Source organism: Festucalex cinctus, chromosome 14, assembly GCF_051991245.1.
Source record: "Festucalex cinctus isolate MCC-2025b chromosome 14, RoL_Fcin_1.0, whole genome shotgun sequence".
Lineage (NCBI taxonomy): Eukaryota > Metazoa > Chordata > Actinopteri > Syngnathiformes > Syngnathidae > Festucalex > Festucalex cinctus.
In genome coordinates, this window is record NC_135424.1 from 382,995 (window position 1) to 410,517 (window position 27,523).

At 45.8% G+C, this 27,523-nt stretch overlaps 1 protein-coding gene and 1 long non-coding RNA gene across 4 annotated transcripts in view; one reads left to right on the plus strand and one right to left on the minus strand.

The window, feature by feature from the left end:
- Positions 1-378: 378 nt before the first annotated feature.
- The window catches only part of sptbn1 (spectrin, beta, non-erythrocytic 1), a 55,062-nt gene continuing 27,917 nt past the window's right edge, over positions 379-27,523 (minus strand). For 2 of the 3 annotated variants that reach the window (XM_077495323.1, XM_077495321.1), the window contains 39 exons: positions 26,738-26,818; positions 26,149-26,264; positions 25,435-25,547; positions 25,115-25,302; positions 24,900-25,017; positions 24,558-24,716; positions 24,387-24,482; positions 23,736-23,942; positions 23,188-23,341; positions 22,959-23,110; positions 22,047-22,265; positions 21,892-21,972; positions 21,059-21,265; positions 20,778-20,989; positions 19,960-20,097; positions 19,759-19,879; positions 19,281-19,496; positions 18,176-18,595; positions 17,458-17,660; positions 17,237-17,327; positions 16,999-17,145; positions 16,613-16,876; positions 15,916-16,140; positions 15,484-15,573; positions 15,135-15,419; positions 14,521-14,651; positions 14,242-14,446; positions 13,408-13,782; positions 12,582-12,668; positions 10,531-10,688; positions 9,097-9,235; positions 8,854-8,938; positions 8,571-8,767; positions 8,411-8,505; positions 7,741-7,795; positions 3,962-4,176; positions 3,062-3,235; positions 2,777-2,819; positions 379-2,351 (listed from right to left, as the gene is read on the minus strand). In XM_077495323.1, coding sequence (XP_077351449.1) covers positions 2,097-2,351; positions 2,777-2,819; positions 3,062-3,235; positions 3,962-4,176; positions 7,741-7,795; positions 8,411-8,505; positions 8,571-8,767; positions 8,854-8,938; positions 9,097-9,235; positions 10,531-10,688; positions 12,582-12,668; positions 13,408-13,782; positions 14,242-14,446; positions 14,521-14,651; positions 15,135-15,419; positions 15,484-15,573; positions 15,916-16,140; positions 16,613-16,876; positions 16,999-17,145; positions 17,237-17,327; positions 17,458-17,660; positions 18,176-18,595; positions 19,281-19,496; positions 19,759-19,879; positions 19,960-20,097; positions 20,778-20,989; positions 21,059-21,265; positions 21,892-21,972; positions 22,047-22,265; positions 22,959-23,110; positions 23,188-23,341; positions 23,736-23,942; positions 24,387-24,482; positions 24,558-24,716; positions 24,900-25,017; positions 25,115-25,302; positions 25,435-25,547; positions 26,149-26,264; positions 26,738-26,818 — 6,517 coding nt within the window. In that variant the 3' untranslated portion in view covers positions 379-2,096. The remainder of the gene's footprint in view (positions 2,352-2,776; positions 2,820-3,061; positions 3,236-3,961; positions 4,177-7,740; positions 7,796-8,410; positions 8,506-8,570; positions 8,768-8,853; positions 8,939-9,096; positions 9,236-10,530; positions 10,689-12,581; positions 12,669-13,407; positions 13,783-14,241; positions 14,447-14,520; positions 14,652-15,134; positions 15,420-15,483; positions 15,574-15,915; positions 16,141-16,612; positions 16,877-16,998; positions 17,146-17,236; positions 17,328-17,457; positions 17,661-18,175; positions 18,596-19,280; positions 19,497-19,758; positions 19,880-19,959; positions 20,098-20,777; positions 20,990-21,058; positions 21,266-21,891; positions 21,973-22,046; positions 22,266-22,958; positions 23,111-23,187; positions 23,342-23,735; positions 23,943-24,386; positions 24,483-24,557; positions 24,717-24,899; positions 25,018-25,114; positions 25,303-25,434; positions 25,548-26,148; positions 26,265-26,737; positions 26,819-27,523) is intronic. The other variant, XM_077495322.1, reaches the window with a different exon arrangement.
- Positions 9,465-12,706, plus strand: LOC144001207 (uncharacterized). The gene is made up of 2 exons (XR_013278408.1): positions 9,465-9,828; positions 12,411-12,706. It is a non-coding gene; the product is annotated as an uncharacterized LOC144001207 (long non-coding RNA).

The window sequence follows — 27,523 nt, forward strand, 5'->3', positions numbered from 1 at the left end:
TTTATAAAAAAAAAAAAAAAAAAAAGACCATGTATAATAAGGCTTTTATTATGTTAAAAAAATGACAATGTATAGGAAGGCTTTTTTATTTAAAAAAAAAAAAAAGACCATGCATAGTAAAGCTTTTATCATGTTAAACAAAAAATTATTTAATTTTTATTAAAAAAAGAAAAAAAAGAAAAAGAAAAAAAAAGACCATGTATAGTAAGGCTTTTCTTATGTTAAACAAAAAAATGACAATTAGGACAATTCTGATTTGGATTTATTTTTTTTAATTTGCCCCCCCAAAAATGTGTAGCTAGAGATCAAACTATTGACGTTCATCAGAAGGCAGGAAGTGATGTCATGTGACGTGTTGCAAGAAACACAAAGTGAGCGTCGGTTTTAAAAGCAGTTTAATGGCTCTTTGCATTTATGTAACAGACAGAGCAAGAGAAAGAGAGAGAGAGAGAGAGAGAGAGAGAGAGAGAGAGAGAGAGAGAGAGAGAGAGAGGAGTGGGAGGAAGGGGGAGGACAGGGGGAGTCTACAGGTGCACATCCAACTAGCAGTGAACCCCCCCCCATCCCTTGCGACCCCCGTCAGGACCCCTAAAACACACCGCACAAACCCCCCCGTGGTGGCATTATCAAACGTGCGCGATCAACTAACGACGGTATCTGTGCCGGTTACTACGGTTACGGTGAGTCACTGTGCGTATGCGCACTACACGCTGAAAAAGAGAGAAAAAAAAGGCAGTCGGGTACACAAAACAAGCGCACCCAAAAGCCAGACTGCCTCTCATTGGCTGCTTTGTTACCAGGCGGAGTTGGATTGTGTTCATTGGAGGCCAGAGAGGAAAAAAAAAAAGACAGAAAGAAAAGCCAAAGAAAAAAAAAAAAAAAAAAAAAGCAAGCCACCATCAAAAAAAAGCGCCAAGCGACTTTGGTGTTTTCCAAATGTGACGAGAAGAAGAAGAAGACGACGACGTTTTGAAAGGTCAGCGCACGTCACCAAGATCAACATTCGTTTCCATTTTCTTCTTCCGACGTTTTGACAATTTGGCTCCATCAAGCAGATTAGTAGAAGCGACAATACGGCAGATTACGTCTTTTTCTTTTTATACACAACTTGTACATATTCAGGAATCAAGATTCAAACCTGGACTAAAGCCGGTCTCAACAAGGATTACAACTGGACTGAAGCAGGACCAAACAAGCAGATTTGGATCAAACCTGGATTCCATTGGGACTAAACGAGCTCTCAGTCCAGTACGCAGATTATATCATGACAATAGGATGGATTTCTTTTTTCTTTTCTTTCTTATACACAAGTTGTACATTTACCTCAAAAGTCAAGCAAGACCATCAGTGATCGCTATGAAACCGGATCACCCAAGAAAACCTTTCACCAGCGCCACTTGAAGTCACAATCGGACTTAATCAGGCCCAAACCTGCATTAAATCCAAATCTGGATTCAATTTGGACTAAATGAAGTTGAAACCTGGCCTGAACCAGATCTGGAGTAAATCTAGTCTCAACAATGACTCAATCTGGATGAAATCAGGATGAAACCTGATCCAGGACCGGACTGCACCAGGATGAAACCAGGGCTCAACCAGAACTAAAGCCAGATTGGACCAGAATGAAAGCACAAGCAAACAAAGAAAGAAACCAAACCAAAAAAAAGGAGTTGAAAGCAGGACGACATCTCTGGGCCGGACTTGGATTGTTGTTAGGCACAGAGTGGACAATTTCGGCTCCAAGGGACGCGCTGGAGCGGCTCGCATCGGAACGAGACGAGGACGAGGACGAGGAGGACGAGGAGGACGAGGAGGAAGACGAGGAGGATTCTGCACGAGCGAGCGAGCGTCCGGACGGCTAAAAGTGGAAAAGTTACACAAGACTAAGGTGGTTATTGTTATTATTATTGATGTATTTCTTCTTCATATTTGACGTTTTACGACTACGCGCGGCGTCAAATCGAGAGGGGCGGGGTTTCAACATGGTACCAGCCCCCATGCAACCGGGGACGAGCCAATCAGCACCAGAGCGACCAACAGGAACAGGAAGAAGGGGAGGGACAGTGGAGGGAGGGGGAGGAGCTAGTCGTTAGCGTTTATTTCTTCTTGCTGAAGAGACTGAAGCGTTTCTCTTTGTCTTTGTCGCGCTTGCCCGGGCTGGACTCGGCCGCCGCCGCCGCCGCCGCCGCCGTCTCGGCTTCCGCGGTGACGGAGCGAGCGGCCGAGGCCGGCATGGTGTGGGCGCGGGCGGCGGCGGCGGGCGCCGGCGTGCTGTGGCTGCTCGGCGTCACCTCGCCCTTCTCGCCCAAAATGGCCGCCGAGATGGTGGAGATCCACGAATTCATCTCCTCCTGCGCCGCAAAACAAAACAAAACAAAACAAAAACCACACCACAAATGGCGCTAGCGTTAGCATTAGCGTTCCTTTCACTTCCTTCGTGACGTGCGGTGAACTGCGGCACATCAAAGCAGCTGCGTGTATTTGGGCCTTTTCTAGCACATTCACTCGACCAGGACTAAAATTGGATTCAACATGGACTCAATCAGGATTCATGCTGGACTGTACCTTCATTAAAACCAGACTATATCTGGACTAGACATAGATGGAGTGTGTAAAATAAAGCAACACTTAAAACAGGATGACGCTAAATTTGAATTCAATCAGAATTCAACCTGGACTAAACTCGGTCTTACCCAGAAGTGAATTGAGATGAATCCAGTCTCAAACCCTATTGAAATAAAAAATGGTTTCAACCAGGATGGAAGTCATGACTCACATCATCTTTGGCTTGGAAGAGATACTCGTTGCCGTCAGTGACTCTGTTGTGATCAAAGACACAAATGATTAATGGAGCAGGATGAAAAAGGCAAATCGCAGGCTCAGATTGAATCGAAACGCACCTCGAATCAAAGACACGCCGAATCTCAGCCGTGTCTTTGATTCAACAGTGTCGTCTCAAAGACAAAACATTCGGTGTATTAAATGTGCGTCAAATCAAAGACACGTCAAATTCAAGACGCGTGAAATCAAAAGTCTGCTTGCGCTTGCGCTTGGGACTGACTTGAGCTTGAAGACGTGTTTCTTCTTCTTGTAGCCGAGCGCCACCTCGCAGGCGGCGTCTTTGAGCGCGACGGGGATCTCGCCGTGGTAGGGGATTCCCTGCGTGGCGCTCTTGTGGTCCTTGTAGAAGCCCAACTCCTGATGGTTGATCACGCAGTAGACGTGGTGCCACGACCTGAACGCCACCAAACCACAATCAACAGCCTGCAATCGCCACCGCTAGAGGGCGCCGCACGCCTTCTTTCTTCCCGCCAATTCACATCATCAAAAGGTTGTTTTTTTTCCATCATTTTTCTTGTGAAACATTTTTACAGATTAATCTAAGTATTTTCATTTACTTTCGTTTGTAATATTTTCTTTTTCATTTATTCGAGGTTCATTGAAATAAAAATAAAAAAAAATATATATATATACATAACAAATTTGTCTTTCTTCAACACTTATGCAACTTGTCATATAGTCAATTGTTTCATTTTAGAAACTGACAATTTTTTGTGGAGCACATAAAAAACAAAAAATTCCTTAAATATTAAATCCAATGAAATCAATATTAATGTGAAATTGTGTGCTTCAAAAAGTCCAAAGCATAAAATAATGTTTGAAAAGTGAAGATCTGATACACATTTTTCATACAAACGTGTATGCAAAACAAGCCAAAGAGCGCTGATGAGTCGTCTTCTTCTACTTCTTCATTTTGTGAGGAGCTCCCCCTAGTGGCCCGCCACGGAATTGCTCAACAAGTCATCAACAATGGAGGCGTTCTAGTGGCTGCATATTAACAACAAATATCGGCATACGGATTTATCGACATATCGATATATCGTCGCACTCGATTTGGACCCCTCAAGACCGGATGGCGCGTTTGAGGCCGCGTTAGCGCAAAGTTAGCAGCGCGCGGTACCTGCTGGACGCTTTCTTGTTGTGGCCCTCCCACTCGTGCTTGCGGTGCAGGAAGCCCTCCATCTGCGAGCTGGCCGCCGACGGCGCCTCCTGCTGGGTCTTGACGGGCAGCGTGGCCGCCTGCTGGCCGGCCTTGGCTTTGCGGGGGCCCCCCGGGGACCCGGCGGGGCTGGGACCCGACACGCCGTTGACCGCGTCGCCAACGCCGCCGTCCTCCTGCAAAAAACAGGCCGCGGCGTCAGGAAACACGGCCGCAGTTGACGATGATGATTGATTGATTGATTGATTAGTCGGAGCGAGATTAGAACGATTTTCTTGTCGGTGGGATGACGAGCAACAGCATGCAAGAGCGCAGCACAATCATCAAGAAAAGATGGGCAAGGTTGCGTGTGGGACCACCTTGCACCAAACGTCCTCATCAGTCCGGGCTGGCAACCGGATTCATCCAGGTTTCGTCCTGCTTCGATCCAGGATTAGGACACTCCTGGAATTGTCCATGTTCAGTCAATGTTGAATCTGGAGTCAGTCCTGATTTAATCCTGGTCTAGTTCTTACTAATTACCGCAATAATTCAAACGTAGTCCCACTTTATTTGTTCCAGTCCTGTCTTTGTCCAGTTTTAGTCTTTGTTTTGTTCCCGTTTAATCCTGGTTTAAATTCTGCAACATTGACAGTAAATGACGGGATTAATCCATATCAATGTTTTGAATCCAGGTTTTGAACAGGTTAGGGACGAAACCAGGTTTGGACAAGATGGCTGTCATCTTGCGTTTGTTCCTAATTCACTCATTTGAGTCCATTCCAGGTTGAATCCTTGTTCAGACCTGATTTGATCCAGGTGTACGCCTGGTGGATTCAAGGTCATCCAGTGTTAGTCCCGCTAACAGAAGCCCGGCTTGAATTCTGCAATTCAGTCCTGGTTGTGCTAGTTTTGTCCAGGTTTGAATCCATCTCGAGTCGGTTTCATTCCAATTTGTGTGAGGAAAGCTCATGCAAGCGACGTCATGCAAGCAAAACAAAAACATCAGCAACAATCAAATCCCACTCAAGCGCAATTGCTTGCAAGTGGGCGGCACACCACGCCCACGCCACGCCCACGCCAAGCCACGCCCACGCCAAGCCACTCGGCGGTCTCGTTGCTTCATTACCACGCTAAAGGTGTCGCTGGGCCGGCGGGAACCGATCAACGCTGCTCGGAGCTCGGATGGGAACCGGCGCAGACGCCCAAAGGCGGCGCCACCGCTCGCAAGCGGTCAAGCAGTCGCCGACGGCGCCGGCAAGGCGGCTCCGCCTCCCCACTCAGTCGCAATGTCGACGGTCGCCCGGCTGTCCGGCGACCAATCCAACCGTTAACAGGAGAAGCGCAACAGGAACTGGGCAGCTCATGATGATGATTAAGTGGCGTTTAGAACTAGCATAGTGTTTATCGTCAACTTATTAATATTCATTACCAACTCATGATTAGTGCTAACAAAAAGTTAGCTCATGAGTACCAATTGAGAGCTTTTACTAAGAGTTGTTAACATTTATGACTCACATCGAGTGTACGATTGGAGCAAGAAAGTTTGACGATTGAAATTGAAAAACTTCTTCAAGTGGTTTGAGTGTTTTTGTGGCCCGTTTTGGGCGTCGCATCGCACAACTTGGACGTGGAGTGAGCAAAAAGCAAATATTCACTCCAATAACAACTTTTCAAAAGTGGAATACTTGCTTTACTTTTTGTTTTTTTATTAACCTCTGGATGGAAATTTGATTTGTCTCAATTCGTGTCATTTTGTCCAAAATATGGTTTTTCCTTTCAAGTCATTTTGGAATACTTTTTTCCAATTTCAACCACTCAAAATGTTCGGTGCCATCAGACCTAAACTGTATGCATTTATTTTTAAATGAATGAAGAAGTGATGATGATGATGCAAGTGACTGAAAATATGTTGAAATGAGAGCAAGAAGCTCCGTGAGATGTTTCTTGCATTGTTGGACGAATCGTCACTCATTATCGGTTGTCAATCGCTTGTCACAATTCATGGCTGGACAATGACGTGCCAAAAGTGTTTTTTTTTTGGTTTTGTTTTCGTCTCCACGACGCCGATGATAACGAGCGTCCCTATTGGACGAGATCATTTTCCTTCCAACTTGCGCGTCCTCTTTGGACCGCACCAACATTTCCAGCACATAACATTTGCAATCAATTGTGTTGATTGGAAGGTGAAATCTTTTGAAATGTGAACATCCGAGCAAGTTAAGAACTGAAACGAGCTTCAAATTCAACAACTGAAGATTGACTGATCAACTGTGCATACTTGAAGAAAAGATTTCACACAACGTTTATGTTGGATACGCAAAACATTTACGACACTTTCAATTGTGAAATAAATAAGCAAAATATCAAACTTGGTTTCTATATATTTCTATATATTGCGTTTTTTGGATGAGGTCAAAATGAGGATTTTCCACATCTGCTTTCAAAAAAAAAAAATTATCAAACACCTGATTTCTTTTATGTTTTTACAAAATGTGTTGCATTAAAACTTGTTTATTTGGAAAACAAAAAAACAAAAAAAACACTTCATACAACAGTGACTTTTTTTTTTTTTTACATTTAACAGAAGCTCGTGGGACTGAAATCAGAACTAAAATTGTGTGTGTCAAACTTTTTTTTTTTTTTTTTTTTTTTTTTTTTTTATGTGCGGAGCTAAAAATGTTGCCAACCTGCACATCTGTCAACACGAGATCAACACGTGACACGCAGCCAGACATGAAGCAGAAGGTGACGTGATGATGACGTGATGCGTTAGTGCACGTGACGTGTCAACATGCGGGAAATGCAAACAAATCCAGACAATGACAACATTTCAAAAATGAACAGACAACAAAAATCAACAACGTTGTGACCATGACAATGATGACGATGATGATGATTTTGCAAATCTAAAACGCGGAATATTTTTCATATTCTACTTTTATTGAGGCTCGCGCGACATCATTTTGCCAATTTGCGAGTTTCAATTTGCGCCGATGAGCTTGTAGAGGAGAACGTAGAGAAGAAGGACGGACATTAAGAGCTGAGTGGACAGGAGGACGGGGGGGTCGGGATGGGACTGCGGGGGGGTCAAAAAAGAAAGAGAAAGCAAAACAGATGAGGGGGAGGGGCAAGAATGTCAATTTGTGTTGCGTAGTTGCGCATGATGTAGGACGACGATCCATCTTTTTTCTTTTTCTTTTGGTTTAAAACAAGAAAATGTTCACATGTAAAAAAACTAATCAAAAATATGAAGACAAATGAAACCATTTGAAACACTATAATTATGCAAGTTTCCTTTGGATGAAACAAAATTGATTAAATGAATTATTTTAAAATGTTAAAAGGTGCAAGTGAATACATTTACACAACTCCAAAGTTATTATTAATAATCTTTCGTTTTTTACGATGATGCTGATTTTGTAATTGTGGAGTGTAATCATTGACATTGGAATTGAATTTGGATGAAATGCACAGCCTGTCATGATATCATATGGTGATGTTTGGATATCGTTACATCCCGCGTCATCGTTTGTCTCATTATGATGATGATGATGATGATTTTTCAAGTCATTTCAACTTGATGAGTTCTTCCGTCCTGCTTTTTAACGTCACAACGCGTTGATTTCACGGCCACAAACAATTCCCGTATCGTATCGTAACGTAACGTATGAAGTGCGTGTATGTGTTTATTGTCGCGGCGCGCGTGTGCGGTTTCGCGTGTTGTAGTACTGCTGGTAGGCGGGCGAGCGGTAACTAACCCTGGCCGAGTCCGGATCGCTGCTCGGCCCGTTCGGACTCGCCGCGTCGCCCTCCCTAAAAACAAACAAACAAACAACAAAATCAGTCAACAGCAGCAGAACGAGACAATCTCACTTTCAGCACAATATAAATAAGAACATTCATGACATTCAATAACATTCATTTCTTATTTGTTTTATTATTATCATTTACTATTTCGTAAAATAGTTTCATTACATTTTTTAAAGAAAGTTGGAAATGTTTAAATCAATTCATTTAAATAATTTAATGATTTACTCTATTTTAGATTATTTATTGTTTTATTATTATAATTCATTCTTTCTTAAAATAATTCAATTAAATCATGATTTTTCTTAAAAGCTGTAAACGTTTACTTCAATTCATTGAAATAATTTATTATATATTTATTTATTCTATGTTGTTTGTTTTATTATAATTATGATAATTTATTATTTCTTGAAAGATTTGAAATCATTGAATTGAACAATATATATATTTTTAAAAAGTAATGTTTGCACTGCAGAATGCCATTTGCAGGCCAGAAGAATCTTGTTTTTTGTTTTTTTCTCCCCCCCGCCGATCCGATGACTTGGAAACAATTTGGGATCGTTTTGACGGAGATGACGATGCGTGTGAAAGCCGATTAACAGGTGCGTTGATTGCGCTCACCTTTGCTGCGCGGCGGCGGCCGTCGCCTCGGCAACCGGCGGCTGCTTCATCCTCTCTTCCTCCTCTTGCCTTCTTCTCACTTCCAGTAATTCCATCTGAACGTGCGCACAGGAGGACATTTTTTGTTTGTTTTTGGTTTCCCTTGACAACGTGTCCTTACCGTGGTCAACCTCTCGAGGGCGGCGAAGCGCTCCTCCCAGGTGGCGGCCGACTTCTCGAAGGCCTCGTGCCTCTTGATGAGCTTCTCCACGTCGGCCACGCTCTGGCCCATCTCGCGGCTGGACAGGTACGACTCCTGGCCCAGAAGCCACGCCTCCGCCACGCCCGCGTCGCGCGAGAACTGGTGCACCTCCAGCACTGCGCGCGCAAGCGGGAAGGGACAAAATGAATGACAACGTCGTCAGCTCGGCGCCACCTGGTGGCCGGCGCGGGCCTCTCCTCACCCAGTCGAAGCCACTCCCACCGGTCCTCCCACTTGTCAATCATCTCTTTCCGCTTGTCCGTCAACTGCAGCAACTTGTCTTTGATCTGAAGGACACGCGCAGTCACGACGACGTCACAAACGAAGGATGATTTGACTTTACATATTTCAAGCCATTTGAGCCAACTGGCTGAAAAGCGACAGACAACGCGAGCGTCTTCAAATGTTTTGTCGCTGACGTTGCGACACGCACGCACGCACGCACCTCGTCGGAGGCGTAATGCTTCCTGGCCAGGAGCGATTTGCCCAACTCGATGCAGGCGGTGAAGCTGTCGTTGCGCGCGTCGATCTCCGCTTTGATGCCCTGGTGGTTGTTCATCAGCAGCTCCACCGACGACACGTCGCTGCAGCAGCAGCAACAACAACAACAACAACAACATGCGCGTTACTATCACAACACAAAAAAGCTATCAAATATGATTACATCCAATTATCCTTTGATTCACTGGATAAAAATGGATTTCCCCTTTTGAAACAATAAAATGTGCAGGTAAGTGCCACACATCTGTGACTTTGATCGTGTGTGGCTTTAAAAGGCAGGACCCGACCGGCTGAGTGACAACAAATGACAGCGACCAGCAGTTGGCTGTTAACGGCTGACACTTTTTTTTGGTAATCTATCGATCGATCGATCGATCTACTGTAGCTAGCTAGCCAGACATCTCATCTTTCAAGTCTGTGGATCGTTTTTTTGTATTTTTCGAGGAGGCTATTATGTATTTACACTTGGAAGAGAATAAAGTCAAGAACTGAAAAAAAAAAGAAAAAGAAATGATAAAAGCCTCTTTCATGGGTTGGGGAAGGACGTCGCGATCTGCAGCTTCAGCTTTGAGACTCGTTTTGGATGAAAGAAAGAAATAAGCAAACTCGCTTGCAGGAAGATTCCGGCTGACGTCGCCGATGTCAGAAGCTCCGTGGCCGATCGTGTAGAGCAGCTGTGAGTTTGATTTTTGACTCTGATTCTTATTATTTTTGAATTTATTTGACTCTCTTCCAAGTGCAAATATTCCTCTGAAATTGTCTATTTGGTCGCACTGTCAATAGAGTCACATTTACTCCGCTTCGTTTGCTCCAATCAGATTTCGAGCAGGAAGGCTCGAACTCGAACTTTCGCCATAAGTTTGTCTGGTTATTCGTTCCACAATTTGATTCGTATGACTTGGCCATGAATTCATCCATTCATTCAACTTATCCATTATTCATTCGATGTTGCACTGGGGCAGCTGGAAGGTCGGGAGAGTGGCCCGACATTGGGAAGCGTTCAGACTCCGTTCTGTGTTTGTGAGGAGGGATAATGTGATGTTTTGTTGTGTTTTTCCTTTGTGGCTCCACCCATTTTGTTTGTCAATTGCGTGTCCCCCGGCACGTAACATTCGGCATCACTCGCTATTGTAGCTAATTAGCCATTTTAGTAATCCAATTATTGGAGGTATTCAAAGAACCTTTTCAGCCCCAGTTGAAGACTTTTTTTTTCCCCCTATTTGACGACCTTTGACTGACCGCCAAGATTTTGGGAAAACCTATTTTCACTTTTGATTCCTTGTTGAAAATAGGAAAAAGGTTTGTGTGCCTTAGCAACCTTTGGACTTGGAGCAAAGCACACGAGCGGATGAATTCCTTCAAGTCAACAAAGACGTACCGCGGCTTCTCCTGCGCCTCGATGAGTCGGATGACGTCGTCCATCCACAGCATGAGGTCTCGCACCAGGCTGAAGAAGCGGAACTTGTCTCCCGTGTCGGCCAGCTTCCCTCGCCGACCCTCGGCCGCCTCCAGAAGGTTCTTCCACGCCTCCAGCACCTGAAAGGCGCACAAACGGCGAACGTCACTTCCTGCCAACAAGCGTCAATCAACCAAGCGCACATCGTCACGTCGGCAGCGACAATCAAATCAAGTCGGATAGAAAAGGACGACGATCGTAATTCATGAAAAAAACATTTGTGCTTTATGACGTGAATTGAGTCCGCTTTCAATTGTTTGTTCTGTGATGATGACGACCAGTTAGCTGACATTCACACTGCAAGTGGTGACGGCCAATTCGGATGATTTGATGGCGCCGATCACGTGACCAAACTTGGCGGAAATGAGACGCATGCACGCGCAAGACGAGGTCACGCGTGTTCACGGAAGCAAACGCGGCCTCTCGCATCCTGACGCATTTTGCAAAACCTTCCGAACCAAATCACTTCCTCTGGCCAACGATCTGCTTTTTTTTTTCTTTTTTTTTCTGTTCCTACATCCGCCATATTGCTTTTAGCGATCAAACAAATCGTGACTTTTGTTGCGTTTTGACAATCTGCACGTCAGATGATCGCAACCCGAGCCTCCAGACTGCGCTCACGTCAGATGCAAATCCAATTTACATCCACATATGAAGAGACCTGGTTTGGGAAAAAAAAAAAAAAAAGAACAAAATTGCTGGTTTTGACAGCCACGTGGCATATGGGCAACAAATCGGAAGCGAGCTGCAGTGTGGACGAGCCCAAGTGCTATTTTTGGGAGCAGATCGATAGACTTGATGGCTGACGTGATTGATGTTGACTTATGTGAACAAGCAGCAGCGTTTGCATTGACAAGGACAAAAAAGAAAAAAAAAAACAAAAAACCCGACTTTGACGGGTCACTGAAAAGTCGCCTGTGAACGAGCCTGACAAATGGAGCAGGAAAACGGATCCGCTTGAAAACTCCGGTCACCATCGCGGGGCTTTTGCACATGGCAACAACAAGGCACTCTACAAGTAACTCTTCTGCTTTCACTCTGACCTACGTGCACTCAATGAGGCGCTCTAAAGTGGCCACGCACGCTCAAATTCGACTCATGCCGGACTCCAAAGGACATCACACGATGTCCCAACAATCAGGAAAAATAAACAACACGTTTGTGCTCGATCGCCACAATTAACTCATTTGTGATAACGTTAACGTTATCATTAACGTCATATTTATATGCCTAAATTGTCATATTTTTATATCGTATGAACTTTATAACATGATCATGATCATTTTTTTTTCATGACGTGGCAGCAATTCAAAATTCAAAATAAATAAATGACTAAATAAATAAATGACAAAATAAATGACTAAATAAATACAGAAATAAATGACTACGTAAATAAATAACTAAATAAATACAGAAATGACTAAATAATAAATGACAAAAAGTGAATTATTTCCATTTATATTTCCATTTTTTTTTTTTTTCGAATGATATTTTTTGATATTCATTTTTATTATCAGTTTTAGTCATTTATTCGTTTTGAATTTTGGTCCTCCATACAATACATGTCGTTGCCAAGCACGAACGACAGTTCAAACACATTTCTGCTTGTTTGTGGAGCACAAAATGTGACAAAAAGTGTCACAAAAAGCAGCAGCAGATTGGCGAGTGTTTGCTTTCACCTCACGGAGAGGAAAAAAAAAAAATTCAAATGAAATCAATTGAAAAGAAGGACCAGCACGGCCAAGCGGAAGCGCGACGTCGTCGAAAATGTGTTGTCTCACCTCTCCCTTTCGCTTCTGCAGGGACACGAAGGAAAGGAAGGGCGACAAAAACAAAAACGGAATACAGCAAACAATGGTCATCATCACCATCACCATCAGCATCACAATTTCCCGCGAGGGCGTCGTCATTCGCATTCTTTGGGATGACGAATGACGTGCGCGCGTGTCAAGGTGACGTTCGCAAGGGCTGACCTCGCCTTCGCGCTTCTGGATGTCGTCCGCTTTGTCTCCGGCGTACGCCGACTGCAGACGCACGGCGTCCTCTTGAAGCTGACGCACCTGAAATGAATCCAAAATAAAGATTTACAATCGCAAAAGTCTCACACTTTTCCGTATGCGGAATGTTGACATTGTGATCTGGAGGGCACACGTGCGAACCAGGGATGTGATGATATCCAAACATCACCATGCAACCGTTATGATATTGTGGGGAGGTTCACAATATTGGGAAAAAAATGATTGTTAAAAAAAAAAATCTCATACAAAAAAAATAAACAAAATTTGTACGAGCGTAAACCAAACCTAGAAAACAGGTGAGCTGTGATTGGTTACCTGAGACCTTGTGATGTCATTTTCAGTCCACAGCAAGTTGCAAAATGTCTTTTGAAAGGTACTAATTGTATGCGAAAAATAATGAAAGTGTCAAATTAATTATAGACAAAATATGAACTTTTTATTGCTATAATGGGCTAAATAAGTGAAGTATCCCTTTAAATAACTGAAATGAACAAAAACAGAATCACCATGAAAAATACTTATTTAAATTACACATTAAAAAAAATAAATAATAATAACTAAAATGAAAAATTCCAAAACTATAATAAATATAAGCCTGTGTACATGTACAAGTTTACTGATGAGTGTTTTCTCAATTGGAGTAAAAAAAAAATGAAAAAATGGGCTTGTACTGAATGGGCATGGAACGGAATGGTGACCTAGGAATGGTGATCGGCTGGAATCGCCCGATACGAAACGTTTCCGAGGCGATTTCCGAAGATTTTTGCGTTTTTGGGCCCACCTGCGTGCCGAGCGCCTGGATGTCGTGCTCGAAGGCGGTGTGCACGCGCTGCAGCGCGTCCACCGTGTTCTGGTCCCGGCCCAGCTCCTCGGGCAGCTTCTTGTGCTTGTCCAGCACGCGCGCCAGGATCTCCTTGGCGTCGTGGTAGAACTTGTGCAGCTCGAAGGAGGCGGCCAGGATCTGCGTGCGCGTGTCGATCAGCTCCAGCAGGTCGGCCCAGGCCTCGTTCAGGCCGTCCTTCCACTCGGCCACCGTGGCCGCGTCGCCGTGGCCCGCGTTGATCAGCTCGTCCGCCAGCCGGTTCACGCCGTCCACGCGCTCCTGGCCGATGTTGCCCGTGTCGCGGGCGAACTCGCGGAAGCGCTCCTGCAGCATCTGACAAAAGAAAAACGCAACGCGCGTCACAAAGTCACCAGGCGGCCATATTGCTCCGTTTCTTGCCAGACCAAACGATGCATTTGCAGGATCCAAATTGGACAACATTTGAGACACTGACATGAAAAAAAAAAAAAAATGTTCTAACTACTTTTTTTTTTTTTTTTTTTTTTTTTTTAAAAAGTCAAGTTTTTGTTTTTTATGTGAAGGACATTTTCGCCTCGTTTTCATTCGTCAACAAACATGCATAATGATTTAGTTCCACTTATTGTTTATTTATTGAGGGATTTAGTCTAGTTTTAGTCTGGTAAAAATGTGTGTTGCCAAAATGATTTGGCATAATAATTTGAGCTCGTTACTTGCAAGTCTGGCTTAAAATTGGCCGTGGTGAAAAAGTTGCGTTTGTTTACTTCAAAGGCAAAAGTGACTTTTTGTTTGTCGTCGTCGTTTGGGACTCACGGTGACGTGCTCGTAGTCCTGTCCCAGCTCGTGCGAGCCGGCCACCACCTCCCTCTCGGCGATCCACTGCTCCAAGTCGTCCACCTCGCGGTTGAGCTGGAAGAGGCGGAAGCGCTCGTCCAGCTTGCCCCGTCGCTCCTCCGACAGATCCTTCAGGCCGGCGTACAGCTTGTCCACCTGCGACTGGCGCATGCCGATGCGCTCGCTGCCGAGGTGGGCGGGGCATATGACGGTCAGGCGGCGTCGCTGGCCGGCTGGCCGGCGGTGCCGACGGCCTACCTGTCGGGGTGCTCGGCGGCCACCAGGCCTCGGCTGGTGGCGGACAGCTGGTGGACGGTGTCGGCGTAATCCTCCACCGCCTGCTCCAGGATCTGATGCTTCTTCAACATGGCCACCGAACTCTGCTCGTCCTGCACAAAACCAAAACAAAAACAGTCCAGAGTAAATGAAGAATGTTCAAGACCACTTTTTACACTTTTTTCCGACTATTACAAGTATTGTGTTTGCTCATTTATTGCGGGTCCATCTTGCGCGGCCTCGCTGGTTTGCACATTTTTTACAGTTTTTTTTTTTTTTTTTAACATGCTTTATTTTTTTGGGTCTTTGCGCGGCTGTCTCGAACCCGACGTCCGACCAGGGAAATACGGCCATCCGCATATTCGTCATGACGAGACCTTTCCAACAGCGTCGGTCCCGTCGCTCCACGACATTGCATTACACAGATACAAAAAAATATATGTACTGTGCTGTAGAACAAGTACAATTAAAACTAAACTAAACAAAAGATACTTTTAATGGGAAAAAATTACTAAATGAAAAAAAAAGACAAATGATGAATGAAAACGCATTCATAAACAGAAAACAACAACAAATGAAACAAGTGAGCGAGCGACCTTGGCCTTCTCCTCGGACATCATGTAGAGCTCCTGCTCGCTCATCCAGGCCTCGGCCTCGGCGGCGTCAAAGTAGTACTGCTGCGCGCGGTGGGCCTCGCCCAGGCGGGCGTGGCGCTTCTCCGTCTCGCGGCCGATCTGCTCCCACAGCGAGCGCAGCTCGGCCAGCCGCCGGCCGATGGGCTCGCCCGCCGCCGCCGGACGCTCCTGCCGCAGGATGTGCTGGCTGCGCTCAAAGATGTCGTCGTAGCGCGGCTGGTGGCCCTGGATCTCCTTCTGCAGGGTCTGGCCGAGGGGGGGGTGAGGGGTCAAAGGGCATTCCAGCAGGTCACACCAGTCCCGATCCTACCTGGTTCTTCTTGATGAGGAGCTGCACCGTCTGGAGGTTGTGGCCGTGGTCGGTGGACGTGGCCAACGGCATCCTCTCCTCCACCCACAGCTAACAAACAAACAAACAACAACACGGTCAGCAGGAAGATAAAAAAAAAGAAAAAAAAAGAAAGGGGAAAAGGACAAAAAGGAGGAGAAGAAGAAGCAGAAAGGAGAATGAGAAGGAGGAAGAGGATGTGAAGCAGAAGGTGAAATTGAGAAGAAAAGATCAAAATTCTAAGGCGAGGAGGATGAAATAAGGAAACAATGAAGACAAAAAAGAAAACAATAGAGGTGACAGAAACACAAGGAGAGGAAGTTGAACAAGGAAAAGCAGGCGGAATCCGTCGAAGAACAAGAGGAAGGAAAGCAGACGAACGGACGGAGGTAAAGAGATGACGTGCGTGCGTACGATCTCGTCCTCGACGTCGCGGTTGAACTGGTGGATCTCGCGGGAGGCCATCAGGTTGTCGCGGCGACTTTGGAGCGGCGCCCGCAGAGCGCCAAACTTGCTCTCCACGCTCCGCCGCTGGCCGTCCACCTCGTCCGAGCCTTTGCCCTCCCGACTCAGCGCCTGCGACTGGCTCTGCAGCTCGTCCACCTCCTTCTGGCGCACCTCCACCTGGCTCTCCAGCATCTGCGCACACGCACGCACCCACAAGACGTCACAAACGGCCGCAGAAACTTGAGCGGATGACTGAAGGCGAAATTCCAAATCCAACTTGAACTGACACTCGCCAAATTGTTTTCTGTGGACCCCAACAACAAACGCCAGATGTGAGCCAGGGGCGGCCATCTTGGGACAGGGCTGCTCAATTGGAACACACTTTCAAATAACTGTTGATTGCTCAACTCTGCCCCATTTCAAAAGCAATTTTCATTTCTGTTGTTAGATACTTCACAACAACAACAAAAATCTGCAATTTAAGTCATTATTATGATATTATTTAATTATTAATTCAATAAATGCTATATAATTGTTAGAAATATAGCAGTCCCCTGTCCCAAGATGGCTGACCCGTGCCGACTCGGTCTTGAGACATCTGGTGCTCTCAAAGATCTTATCCAAACGTTTGCGATGTTTTTGTTTTTTTTGGATGCGTGTCGACCTGTTGCTTCTTGAGCAGGATGTTGACGGAGGTGAGATCTTTGCCGTAGTCGTCCGACAGCAGCTGCGCGTCCAGGCCGGCCAGCCACTTGCCCAGGTCGGCGCAGCTCTGCGTGAACAGTTCCGCCTTGTTGGCGTCAAACAGACACTCGGCTTTGGTCTGCGTGCTGGACTCCAGCTCCTCCCACATCTTCTTCAGCGACGACAGCTTCTCGCGCACCATGGCCTCCGTCTCGGGCTTCTCCGCCATCAGCGCCTCGCCGTCCTGACCCCGCAAACAAACAAAACGAAAAACGGCATTTGCACCTTTGCACATTTGCACCTCGCAAGCAAACGTTTTATTCTGCACCACAGCCAATGGATTCCTTTTTGTTTTTGAGGAGTGACCTTCTGGATCTTGTCCAGCCATTCCTTGTTGGACTGCAGCTCGGCCATGAAGGCCTGATGCTTGAGCCACTTGCTGTGCAGGTTGCGCGCCTCGTCGTACGTCATGTCCTGAGCCGTCAGCATCTTCTCGTTGATCCACAAGGTCAACTTGGGCGGAAGCGAAAGCGCAATCAGACAAATGGACAAAAAACAAAACCAACAGAACAGAGAAAAGAAAAGTGTGCGGTGTCTTGCTGACCTCCTGGCAGTCCTGCAGGAACTTCTGCAGGTCTCGGTTGTCCTTCAGCCTCATGAGGAGCTCGCTGGCCGCCGCTCGGTTCGTCTTGTGCCTGACGGAAAACATCCCCGCAAAAACGCCTTTCAAGGACGTGTGGCATCCAACTAACATCTTGACTTTTTTTTGCGTCTGCGATGTATCAAGAAGGAGGAGGCGTGCGTGCGTGTGCGTGCGTGCGGCACCTTTGGTGTATGGAGTCCACCTTGTCCTGGATGCGTTCGGTGTTGATGTTGCCGTCGGCGACCAGCCGCCGCCCCGTGTCCACCACGCCGCTGATCTTCTCCTCGTTGGCGTCCATGGTGGTCATGAAGTCCTCCTGCTTCTTGATGGCCGCCTCCGCGCCCTCCAACGTGGTCGCCATCTCCGTGTGGGCCAGCACGTACTCCTGCAAACACACACACACGACATCACATGAATGTTTGCAAACGGCAACATTTTTGGAACTTTACAAAACTAAATCTTTTGATGCATATTTTAAGCAGTTGAAATTGATTTGTAATCAATTTTCAGGTTCCATTCCTAATTGACACTAAAATGAGTAGATGGTATAAATATGGCAACAAGGATATCGTCACTAAAGTCACTTTTTAAGATTATCTTCATACATAATGAGAGAAAAAACAAGAAGAAAAAAAAACATTGAATTTTTGCTACCATACGTAGCATGTTCACTATAAATGAGCGCGTTATTCTTCTTCTGTTTAAATTCTTCTTAGTATTTTTCTTTTTATTCTTATTTGTTAAGAATAAAAACAAAAATTCTTATTTGTCATTTGTGATTTATTTGTATTTGTTTGTATTTTTCTGTTGGAATTCTTCTTCGTAAGTAGGGAAAACGGACGGATGTCTTCCAAGTGGCCATTTCAAAACAAAAGTGTGACGAGGGCGCGGTTGGGTCACCTGGTTGTTGAGGAAGGCCTCGGCCTGCTTGGTGTCCCTGAGGAAGAGCTGGTAGGAGTGCGACTGCGACAGGAGGCTGCGTCGGTTCTCCCACATCTTGTGCAGCTCGTTCCAGCCCGTGTGGAGCGCCTGCAGCCGCTGGCGCAGGAACATGTGCTGCGCGTCCGTCTGGCCGCGCGTCACCATCTCGCCCATGTCGCGCATGCGCTGGTAGTCCTCCTCGTAGTTGCGCACCTCGTTCTTGATGGCCTCGTGCTGGCCCAGCAGCTTCTCGGCCTCCGCCAGCGTGTTGGGCATGTCCTCCGAGGCGATGGCCGTCTGCGTGCGCGACAGCCACGACTGGAAGTCGTCCAGCTCGCGCAGGAACTGCTGCAGCTTGCTGGCCTCGCCCAAAGACGCCTCGCGCTTCTTCATGCTGCCCTGGAAACAAACGCGCAAACAAACCGTGGCATCAAACGGGGGCGGAGCCTGAATGGAAGAACCCTAACGTGCAGTTAGCTTTCTCGCTCTGCCTGCACCCCAAAAAAAAAGAGAAAAAAAATCTTCCTTTCAATAGATCACTGGTGTGCCTCATCGTCAGCCACAGTGCCTTGTTGTTGGCCACAAGTGTGCGCACGTCACAACCACAAACACAAAAGGGAAATGTATTGATTTATTTATGTATTAGCCCAACTTGATAGCTAGCACATGGAGCATTGCTTCAATCTGGTGTGGCTACTTTAGAGCGCCTCGATGTTGGCCATAAGTATGCGCGCATCACATAAAAAAAAAAAGAAAAGACAGAAAGGGGGACATTTATTATTATTATCATCATTTTAAAAACCAAACTTGGTAGTCAGCACGTGGAGCGGGGCTTCAGTCTGGTGTGGCTGCTTTAGAGCGCCTCGTTGTTGGCCATAAGTGCATGCACATCTCACAGCAAAAGACGCAAGAGTGACTTTTTTTTAAATTTTGTTCTGAAGTCAGCATGTGTAGCAATGCTTTGGGCTGACGTGAGCATTTTTTTTAAATCACTGAAATAATAATGAATGAATAAACAAGCCTCCTTTTTGGTGTGACGTGTGAAATATACATTTTTTGTGAAATTGTGGCGGCGAGTCCGCACCTTCATCTCCTCCCACACGGCGGTGATCTCGTCCAGGCGGCCTTTGATGGCGAGCGACTGGTCGGGATGCTCCGAGGCGAGTCGCTCCGCCTCCTTGGCCAGGTCGGCCAGCTTGTCCTCGATGGCGGCCAGGTCTCGCTCCATCCCCGTCAGCTTCCTCTGCAGCGCCATCACGCCCGCCAGGTCGTTGCCCAGCTCCTGCGTCGACTCGATCACCTAAGCGAGTTCCAAATGGTGACTTGAGTTAGAATAACACATACGCTAACACTTGCTAGTTGCTGATGCGACGCAAGCAAAATGGTGCATTCGGGGTACTTCCACAGCGTCACAAACTTCGGTTTCCTTCGATAACGTTTTAAGGGTAAAATAATCAGGCAAATGGGCCGATTGTTTAGGCCGAAGTTTGAAGGCCAATAATAAATGAATCGACCGGGCCCTAGTTGTTGATGCGTGTGTCGCCGTTTGCCGCGAGCGCTACCTTGGTCTTCTCCTTGATCCAGGACTTGGTCTCGTTGCACTCCAGGTGGTAGTTTTGGACTCCCAAGGCCGAGCTGAGACTTTCCTTCTTCTGGTCCACCAAATCTCGGAACTGACTCCACCTGACGAGGACAAAACGTTCGCCAGCTTGCGCGTTTGGATTGTCACTTGGAGGAAGATCCAAGATGGCTGCCATGTTTACCTGGTGTTGAGTTTGTCCTGCTGGGACTTGATTTCCTTCTCGCCGGGATGTCCGCTGTGGATGAGTTGCCGGGCAACCTGGTTGACGACGGCCACCCGCGAGGCCTGATTGTTCATCTCGGGCTCCAGACTCTCAAACCTGCGCAAACAAAACAAGCCAGCGCCAAAATTCACAACTCGCAATATATGAACGATATCATCACATTTATGATTCATTATCAGAAGAAAACATCCAAGTCTTTCCATTCACTTGTACAAATGAACAAGCAAATTTTTGTATTGCACATTAAGCATACAAAAAAAAAAATGAAATCTTAGAAGCAACTTCAAGCCAGAATAATAATAAATACATTAATTCATTCATTAAACAAATACAAGAGCCATACTCCCCCTGGGTTAGAGCTAGTCAATTTTTAATGTTTGATTTTATGGAATCAGAATCCTGCCAATACTTGAAATCTCATCCCAAATGTTTGAATCTCCGAAAACATTTTTGTAGGACAAAGACTTATTTTTTGGAAACTCATCTTGTGACCGTTGACCTCTAAAAATTTGTGGCTCAAGCACTGTAAAGTCATACTTAAAAAAAAAAAAAAAAAAAAAAAAAAAAAAGTGTCTTTTTTTTAATTAATTATTATTTTTTTATTTTAAAGCTTTTTCAGAGATTCAAACATACAAAAATATTTTGGTGAATTGAAAAATGTTTCAGTCATACAAAATTATTTTCGGAGATTGAAAGCCATTTTTCTGCCGATTGATGACGACTTGCGTATTGTGAGGATTGTGATTGTGATTTGTGAAGGAAGGTGGAGTTGTTACCTGTGCTGGACCACCTCCAGGTCCTCCAGCTTGTCGGGGATGTGCATGGCGTTGAGCCACTGCTCCTTCTCGTCGATCCACAGCTCGCAGGCGTTGGCCTCGCTCAGCATCTTGTACAAGGCCAGCGCGTCCTGCAGCGCTTGCTTGCGCAGGCGCGCCAGCTCCACCACCTCCTTGTAGCGCTCCTCGATGCCCGCCAGGCGGCTCTGCACCTGCCGCCGGCCGGACACGTCAAGTCTCGCCGCGCCACGCGGAGCGGCCCTCGGCGGTCGCCGGCTCACCTGCGGCGAGTCGGCCCGGCGGGTCGGCAGCGTGCGCGACTGCTCGCGCAGGGCGTCGATGACGGGCCGGTAGCTGTCGACCTCCTCGCACACGTCCTTGTGCTTCTTGACCAGCGCCTGCGCCGAGAACTCGTCGTGGCCCACGTCGGCGCTGGACACGATGCGCAGCGCGTCCAGCATCCACGTGTCCATGTCGTCCGCGTCCGCCTCAAAAACAAACGCAGAAATGCTTGCACACGCACGCTGCAAAACTTTCAACATCCTAACGCATTATGAGACAAGTTTTTTGTCAAACCTATTTTATACAACTGATGAAGGCTTGAACATTGAGAATGTTTGAACATGACAAAAATGTGAGAACATGGAAAATGCCTGCATGAGAAAAGCTGCCTGGTGAGGGATTTTAGAGCCTTAAAACATTTCGAATAAATAACTACTTGCTGGATTTCATTTATTGCGCGTATTTTTTGGAACCTAACTCGAGCGGAAAAAACGAGGGAACACTTTCTCAAATGAAGATCGAAAAATCTTTGAGCATTTTTTTTTTGCGTGAATGCTGAAATCATCCACATACATTACTCAAATTCGTTATTATTTTTTTAATTCTCCCCACTTTGTTGTCCCGCATGCACGCCACATAATACAAGCAATTTTCCTGACTTTTGCCACAATTTCCTATTTGCCATTCCCCATTCATTTTCAATGGGACCGACATCATCATGTCTACTTGGCGTACGCCTGAGACCAGTTTGACGTCATTTCATTTTTTTGCACAATTTGAAAGTGTTTCTGTGCACGACCGATTCGCAATGTCACTTTGTGAAGCGTCTTACTTGGAACTGGTGCTGGTTGCAGGCCTCCTGCAGGTGAGACTTGCGGACCGCCGCCAGCCGCTCCAGCGCCGCCCACTGGTCCTGCACGCCACAGCAACCGATCAGCACCACTCGTCTCGTTTCGTTTCCCGTCTGCCGTTTGTTTTTCTGCCCACCTGGATGTCTCGGATGCGTTCTCGGATCTTGTCGGCCCCGAAGTGCTCGTCGGCCACCAGCTGCTCCCCCTGCCTGATGGTCTGCTGCAGGTGGGCGGAGCGTCCGCTCATCTCGTCCTCCAAGGCCTTGTGCTGACTCAGCAGCCGCAGGGCGCCCGTCAGGTCCTTGCCGTGATCCTCCGACGACAGGATCTGCTCCTTCTCGCGGATCCAGCCCTCCTGAAGCGCCGCGACGGGCACATCGCCGATCATTGATTAGCAAGCAAAATGCAGAATCTTTCATCAAAAATAATGGCAACTGGTGAAAACGAGTTGCAGATGCGCAACAAGTCAGGAAAAAGTAGCTCATTAAAATTCATTGCACTTATGGCTGCTTAACAAGTCATGAAAATTAGTTGGGCCGTTGGTTGGGCAACTCAGGCAAACTAGTTAGTGACGATATATTGATATTGCAATAAATTGTGATACTTTGTCCCCGATAGATTATCGATACACCTACGCAAGTATCACAGTATTTGTAGCCGATAACAGCCACGATGAGGGCTCCAATGTTGATGACTTATGGAGCAATGACTTGGCGGGCCACTAGCTTAACTTTTGCAATCTAACACCAAAAAAAATGGTGTCAGGTAATAAAATGAAAATGTTGCCAATGAAACTGAGTGACATGCTGCATGACATTGCTTTTTATGAAAGACAAATTTGTTGACAAAGTGGTCAAAAAAATCTACACTAAACTGAAGACACCTTTTCGCTACGATAATTTATCTGTAAATTCAAACATTTTGACTTTTATTTTAGTTTATTAACTCATTTGCACCTAATAACGTGTAAATATGTTTTTTGAATGTTCTCTTTTATGTTTGATTTTATTTGTATTTGTGTAGTTATTTTTTGCTTCCGGCGACAAACCTCTTCGGCCATTTCCCAGAAGAACTTCCAAAGTCGTCGCGACTCCTCCAGGCGCGCCCGCCGCTCGGCCGCCAGCTGGCTGAGTTCCTGGTAGCAGAACTCCATGTGGGCCACGCGTTCGCGGATGACCTGGGGGTCGCACGGTTTGTACCCTGACCGGGGAAGACCCGACGGGAACGTTTACAGTCTGAAGCTTTCCGAAAAGCGAAAAAGGGTCCAGCGCTCTCACCGTCCGAGTCGCTGGCAAACTTTTGCGCGTTGGCGTTGACGTTGCGGACGCGGTCGGCCTGGATGGCGATGTCGGCCTCCACCAGGGCGTGCTTCTGCAGCAGGTCCTCCACGCCGAGCAGGTGTTTGCCGTAATCCTGAGACAGCAGCAGCATCTAAGAAAAAAAATAAATAAATAAAAAAACATTCATTTTTACTGAACCGCAAAAATGTGGTGTGATTGTCAAGGAAGAAACTGATGAGCATTGACTCATTTGCTGCCAAAAATGTATAAATGCGTTCTTTGGTTGAAATGTTTTCAGTGTCCCAAAGACGTATTTATACTTTTTTTTTTTTTTTTTTTAGCAGCAGCCAAAAAAAAAAAAAAAAAAAAATCAGTCACCTTCAGATGATGTCACTCCCATGCTGTTTTCGAAATATTGCGCACAAATAATACACATAAAAAAACTAAGACTAAAACTAAGCATTCATTACAGAACTAAGACTAATAAAAAGCAACAGAAGCACAGAATGAAATTCCAAAAGCAAAATGGTACTCAATGAGGTGACCTTCATCTCGTCCATCCAGTCCATGATGTAGAGCATCTCCTGGAAGACGCGCTGCATGCCGAGCGTCTGCTCCAGCCGGAGGCGGCGCGCCTTCAGCAGCTCCAGCAGGTATTCCCACAGACGCATCACGTTGTCCTTCCGGGCCGCGACGCGCTTGATGTCGTGGTAGCGCTCCGCCTCCAGCTCCTTGGCCACCGACACCACCGCCTGCCGAGCAAAACAAACAAAAACCATTGCATAGCCAATAGAAAGTCACATTTTGGTCATGGTAGTTATTATGAAAAATGGCCATTAGGTGGCAGCAGAGTATAAGAGATCAGCCAGGGTCATGTTGCAACAAGCTCTTTTTGACATTGCTTTCACCAGGAATGTGAATATTGATGAAACTTTGCTATATTCTAAAATTCTAAATGCTGCAAAACGGAAACAAATTGAATTTTGTTTTTTTTTCCTGATGAAAGAAGAGACTAATCTTTCTTTTGGTAGGTTTCATGTTTAGCTTCAGTCAAAATGGCTGCCAGTCAATGAGTTAAACATTTTCAAAAATATAACATGGTTTGATAATCGTGACTTCAATTCTGACCCAAATACTCCTGATGAATATTGTGTGTTTGGAAAACAGCACACGAGGTGAAAAGCGAAGGCGTGCACCTGAACGCGCTCCTCGTAGGCGGCGATGTCGGTCTCGATGGCCTCGTGCTTCTTGGTGGCCGCCTCCACCGCCTGCAGGTCGAAGCCAAAGTTGTCCTGCGGGGAAGAGCGACACGCTCAAAAAAAACCCGTCGCAGGTGACGACGACGTCGACGACGACGACGTCGTCACCTGCGAGACCAGCCGCTGGTTCTCGCTCAGCCAGGTCTCGCGCATGGCGGCCTTGCGGTCGAAGCGGCGGGCCAGCTGCTCCAGTTTCTCCTGGCGGATCAGCTCCGTCCTCAGCGCCAGCTCGCGCTCGTGCTCCGCCTTCTCCAGACGCTCCCACGCCTATCGGGGAGAACAAAACAAAACAATAATGTCAGGGCTGACAAATGCATCATCCCAAGCCAAGCAGGGCTGTGCAATTCATCCAATTTCAATGATTACACTCCACAATTACAAAAAAACAAAAAGATGATTGATTCTCATGTTGAAGTTGTTTAAATGTATAAACTTGCACTTTGTGTGTACCTTGTTGATGTCCGAGATGAGTTTGCCCTCGCGGGGCGTGTAAACCTTCTGGTTGTTGGCCCGCATTTTACTCTGGATGGTGAACAGAAGAACTTCCAGGTTGCCCTTCTCCGTGAACCTGCGCACACGCACGCACACGCACGCACGCGAGCAGCGTCCAATGGATCAGATTGATGGGTTGGTTGCAAGTCTGGCGGCAGGCGCCTGGTACGCACTTTGGGGGCTTCTCCACCGTCCGGTACGTGTTGAAGGCCTGCAGCTGCTGCTGGACGCCCACCAGCGAGTTGGCAAACTTGCGGTTGTTGAGGATGATGATGGTCTGCTCGATCCACTCCAGGAGGTCCGAGGCCAAGCACTCGTACTTGTCCACCATCTTCTCCGTCTCGATGGCGTTGTCCAGAACCTGCGTGCAAAAAAAAAAAAAAAAAAAGGTTGACTTTGTAATTTACGAGGCCACAAAATGGCAAAATTCCTTCTTCCGTCTTGGGCACTTTTTCCACAAATAAAAAGCATTCAAAGTTGCTGTTGCGCTCACCTTGCCGATGCGCTTGCCCTCCACCTTGAGGGCCTTCATCTTGGAAAAGTAGTGGTAGTAGGTCACCACGTAGGTGATGATGGACTTCTCGTCCGGGTGGTCCACGCTGATGTCTGCCACCAAAAATAAAGAAATAAATGTGAGGAACATTTCCACAACATCATCATCCAAAGTTGGCAAACAGGAACAGCCACGTTAGCCACGTGCTAACTCCAACAGCAGTCTTCCTTTTGACAAGACATTTTCATTTTGTTTTAGTTTTTTGACTCAAATTCTGTCATTTTAATGAATTAGTTTTAAGTTTTATTCATAATTTAGTCAGTTTTAATCCAATTTTAGGCAACAAAACTGACAATTTTGACAACAAGACATTTTCATTTAGTTATGGTCTTTTGGCTAAAATTAATTAACTGGGAACTAACGCAACATTTTGAAGACAGATTGAAGGACAAAGTGTCATTTTCAAGGCTTGTTACTGGTAAATAAAGTCTGTGAATAACACACGTGCTTGCTAGCTAACTAGATAGCCAGCTAGCTATCGAGATAGCCAGCTATCTCGATAGCTAGATAGCCAGCCAACTAGCTCGATAGTTAACTAGATAGAGAGTTAACTTGCTGGATAGCGAGATTGCCAGCCAGCTAGCCAGCTCAATCGATCGGTCGATCGACAGATAGATGGGAAAGTCAAAGCGTGAAAACGAGCACGGATCTGACCTTCGGGGTCGAGCAGCTTGGTGAGTCCCAGGTGATGCTCGGCCAGGTTGAAGGCGTTCTGCAGGTTGTAGTGCGCGTTGGACTTCTTCAGCTTGTCAAAGTCGATCAGGTCCGGTCTGACGTGCGACAAAAGGGAGACTGATTCTCTCGTCTTTCATCTAAAAACTGCTTCAAACATCAAAGCGTATGTTGGGATGGAAGAATGTTGATTTGTTGTGATTGTATTGGTGTTAATGTTTTATGTTATGTTTTTTTTGTTTTGTAAAGCGCTTTGTGACAGTTCAGGCTGTTTGAAAGCGCTATAGAAATAAACTTGAGTTGAGTTGAGTGTATTTGACAAATAATGGTTGAGATGAATTTGTGTGGCAAGTGGAATTGTTTTTAAAGTTGCCAAAAACAATATGCTGATGTCACATTGTTGCGTACTCACAATTCTTTTGTCAGTTTCACTTTTTTGTGAGACTTTTGCTACTTTGGTAGAGCGTGTTTCCGTGCGGGTTATCATATTTCCGCACGTTATTTCTTGCTCCTTATAAAACTGTCGGAAGTTGCCGGCGAGGTTGCCGCTGCTGGAAGTTGCTGTTCGTACCTGTGTTTGTGGATGATGGCGTTGAAGGCCATCCCGTCCCTCCAGCTGGTGGAGAAGTTGTGGATGTTGACGTTTGGATATCTGAAACACAACAACACAACAAACAAACAAAAATTTTGAAAAATAAGTTCCGAGCGGTTTGAAAGGATCAATCAAGCGATTGCTTCCGTAAACAATCGTGAATGATTTCAACGCAATCGGCGTTCAGGCTGGGGACCGCACGATACGATATGCGATACAAGGCTCACAATAACGATCACACGGTATAATGATACTGCGATTATCGATATATTGGTCAGGTCATAAAGTCACCATAATCTACGATAAAACTACTCAAGACATAAATTGATGTTTTTTTTTTAATAAGAAAATAGTTTCTTTGTGTACACAAAATCAAAAACTGGTGTCTTCTTCATACTGAGTACTTTTGTCTATTTTTTTTTTTTTTAATAGAAATTAGGGATGTCATGATATCCAGACAATATTATCAAGATATGAAGGTCACAATATGACAATTATCACAATATTGTGGGGAGGTTGGTGATACAAAAAAGGTCATACAACATACATAGAAGGGAGACAACATGCCTCGTGAAAATTATACTGCACTCAAAAAACGAGCCACCAGAGGGTGCTACAACTGCACAAAGGGAAATCGATCTGACTTTTTTTTTTTTTTAAATGTACTGATTTTAATACCGTAACGTGACAACGAAGATAATTTGGGGCAGTTTTAATATCGCAATTTCACGATATCGTTACATCCCTAATGGAAATGTCTTCTGT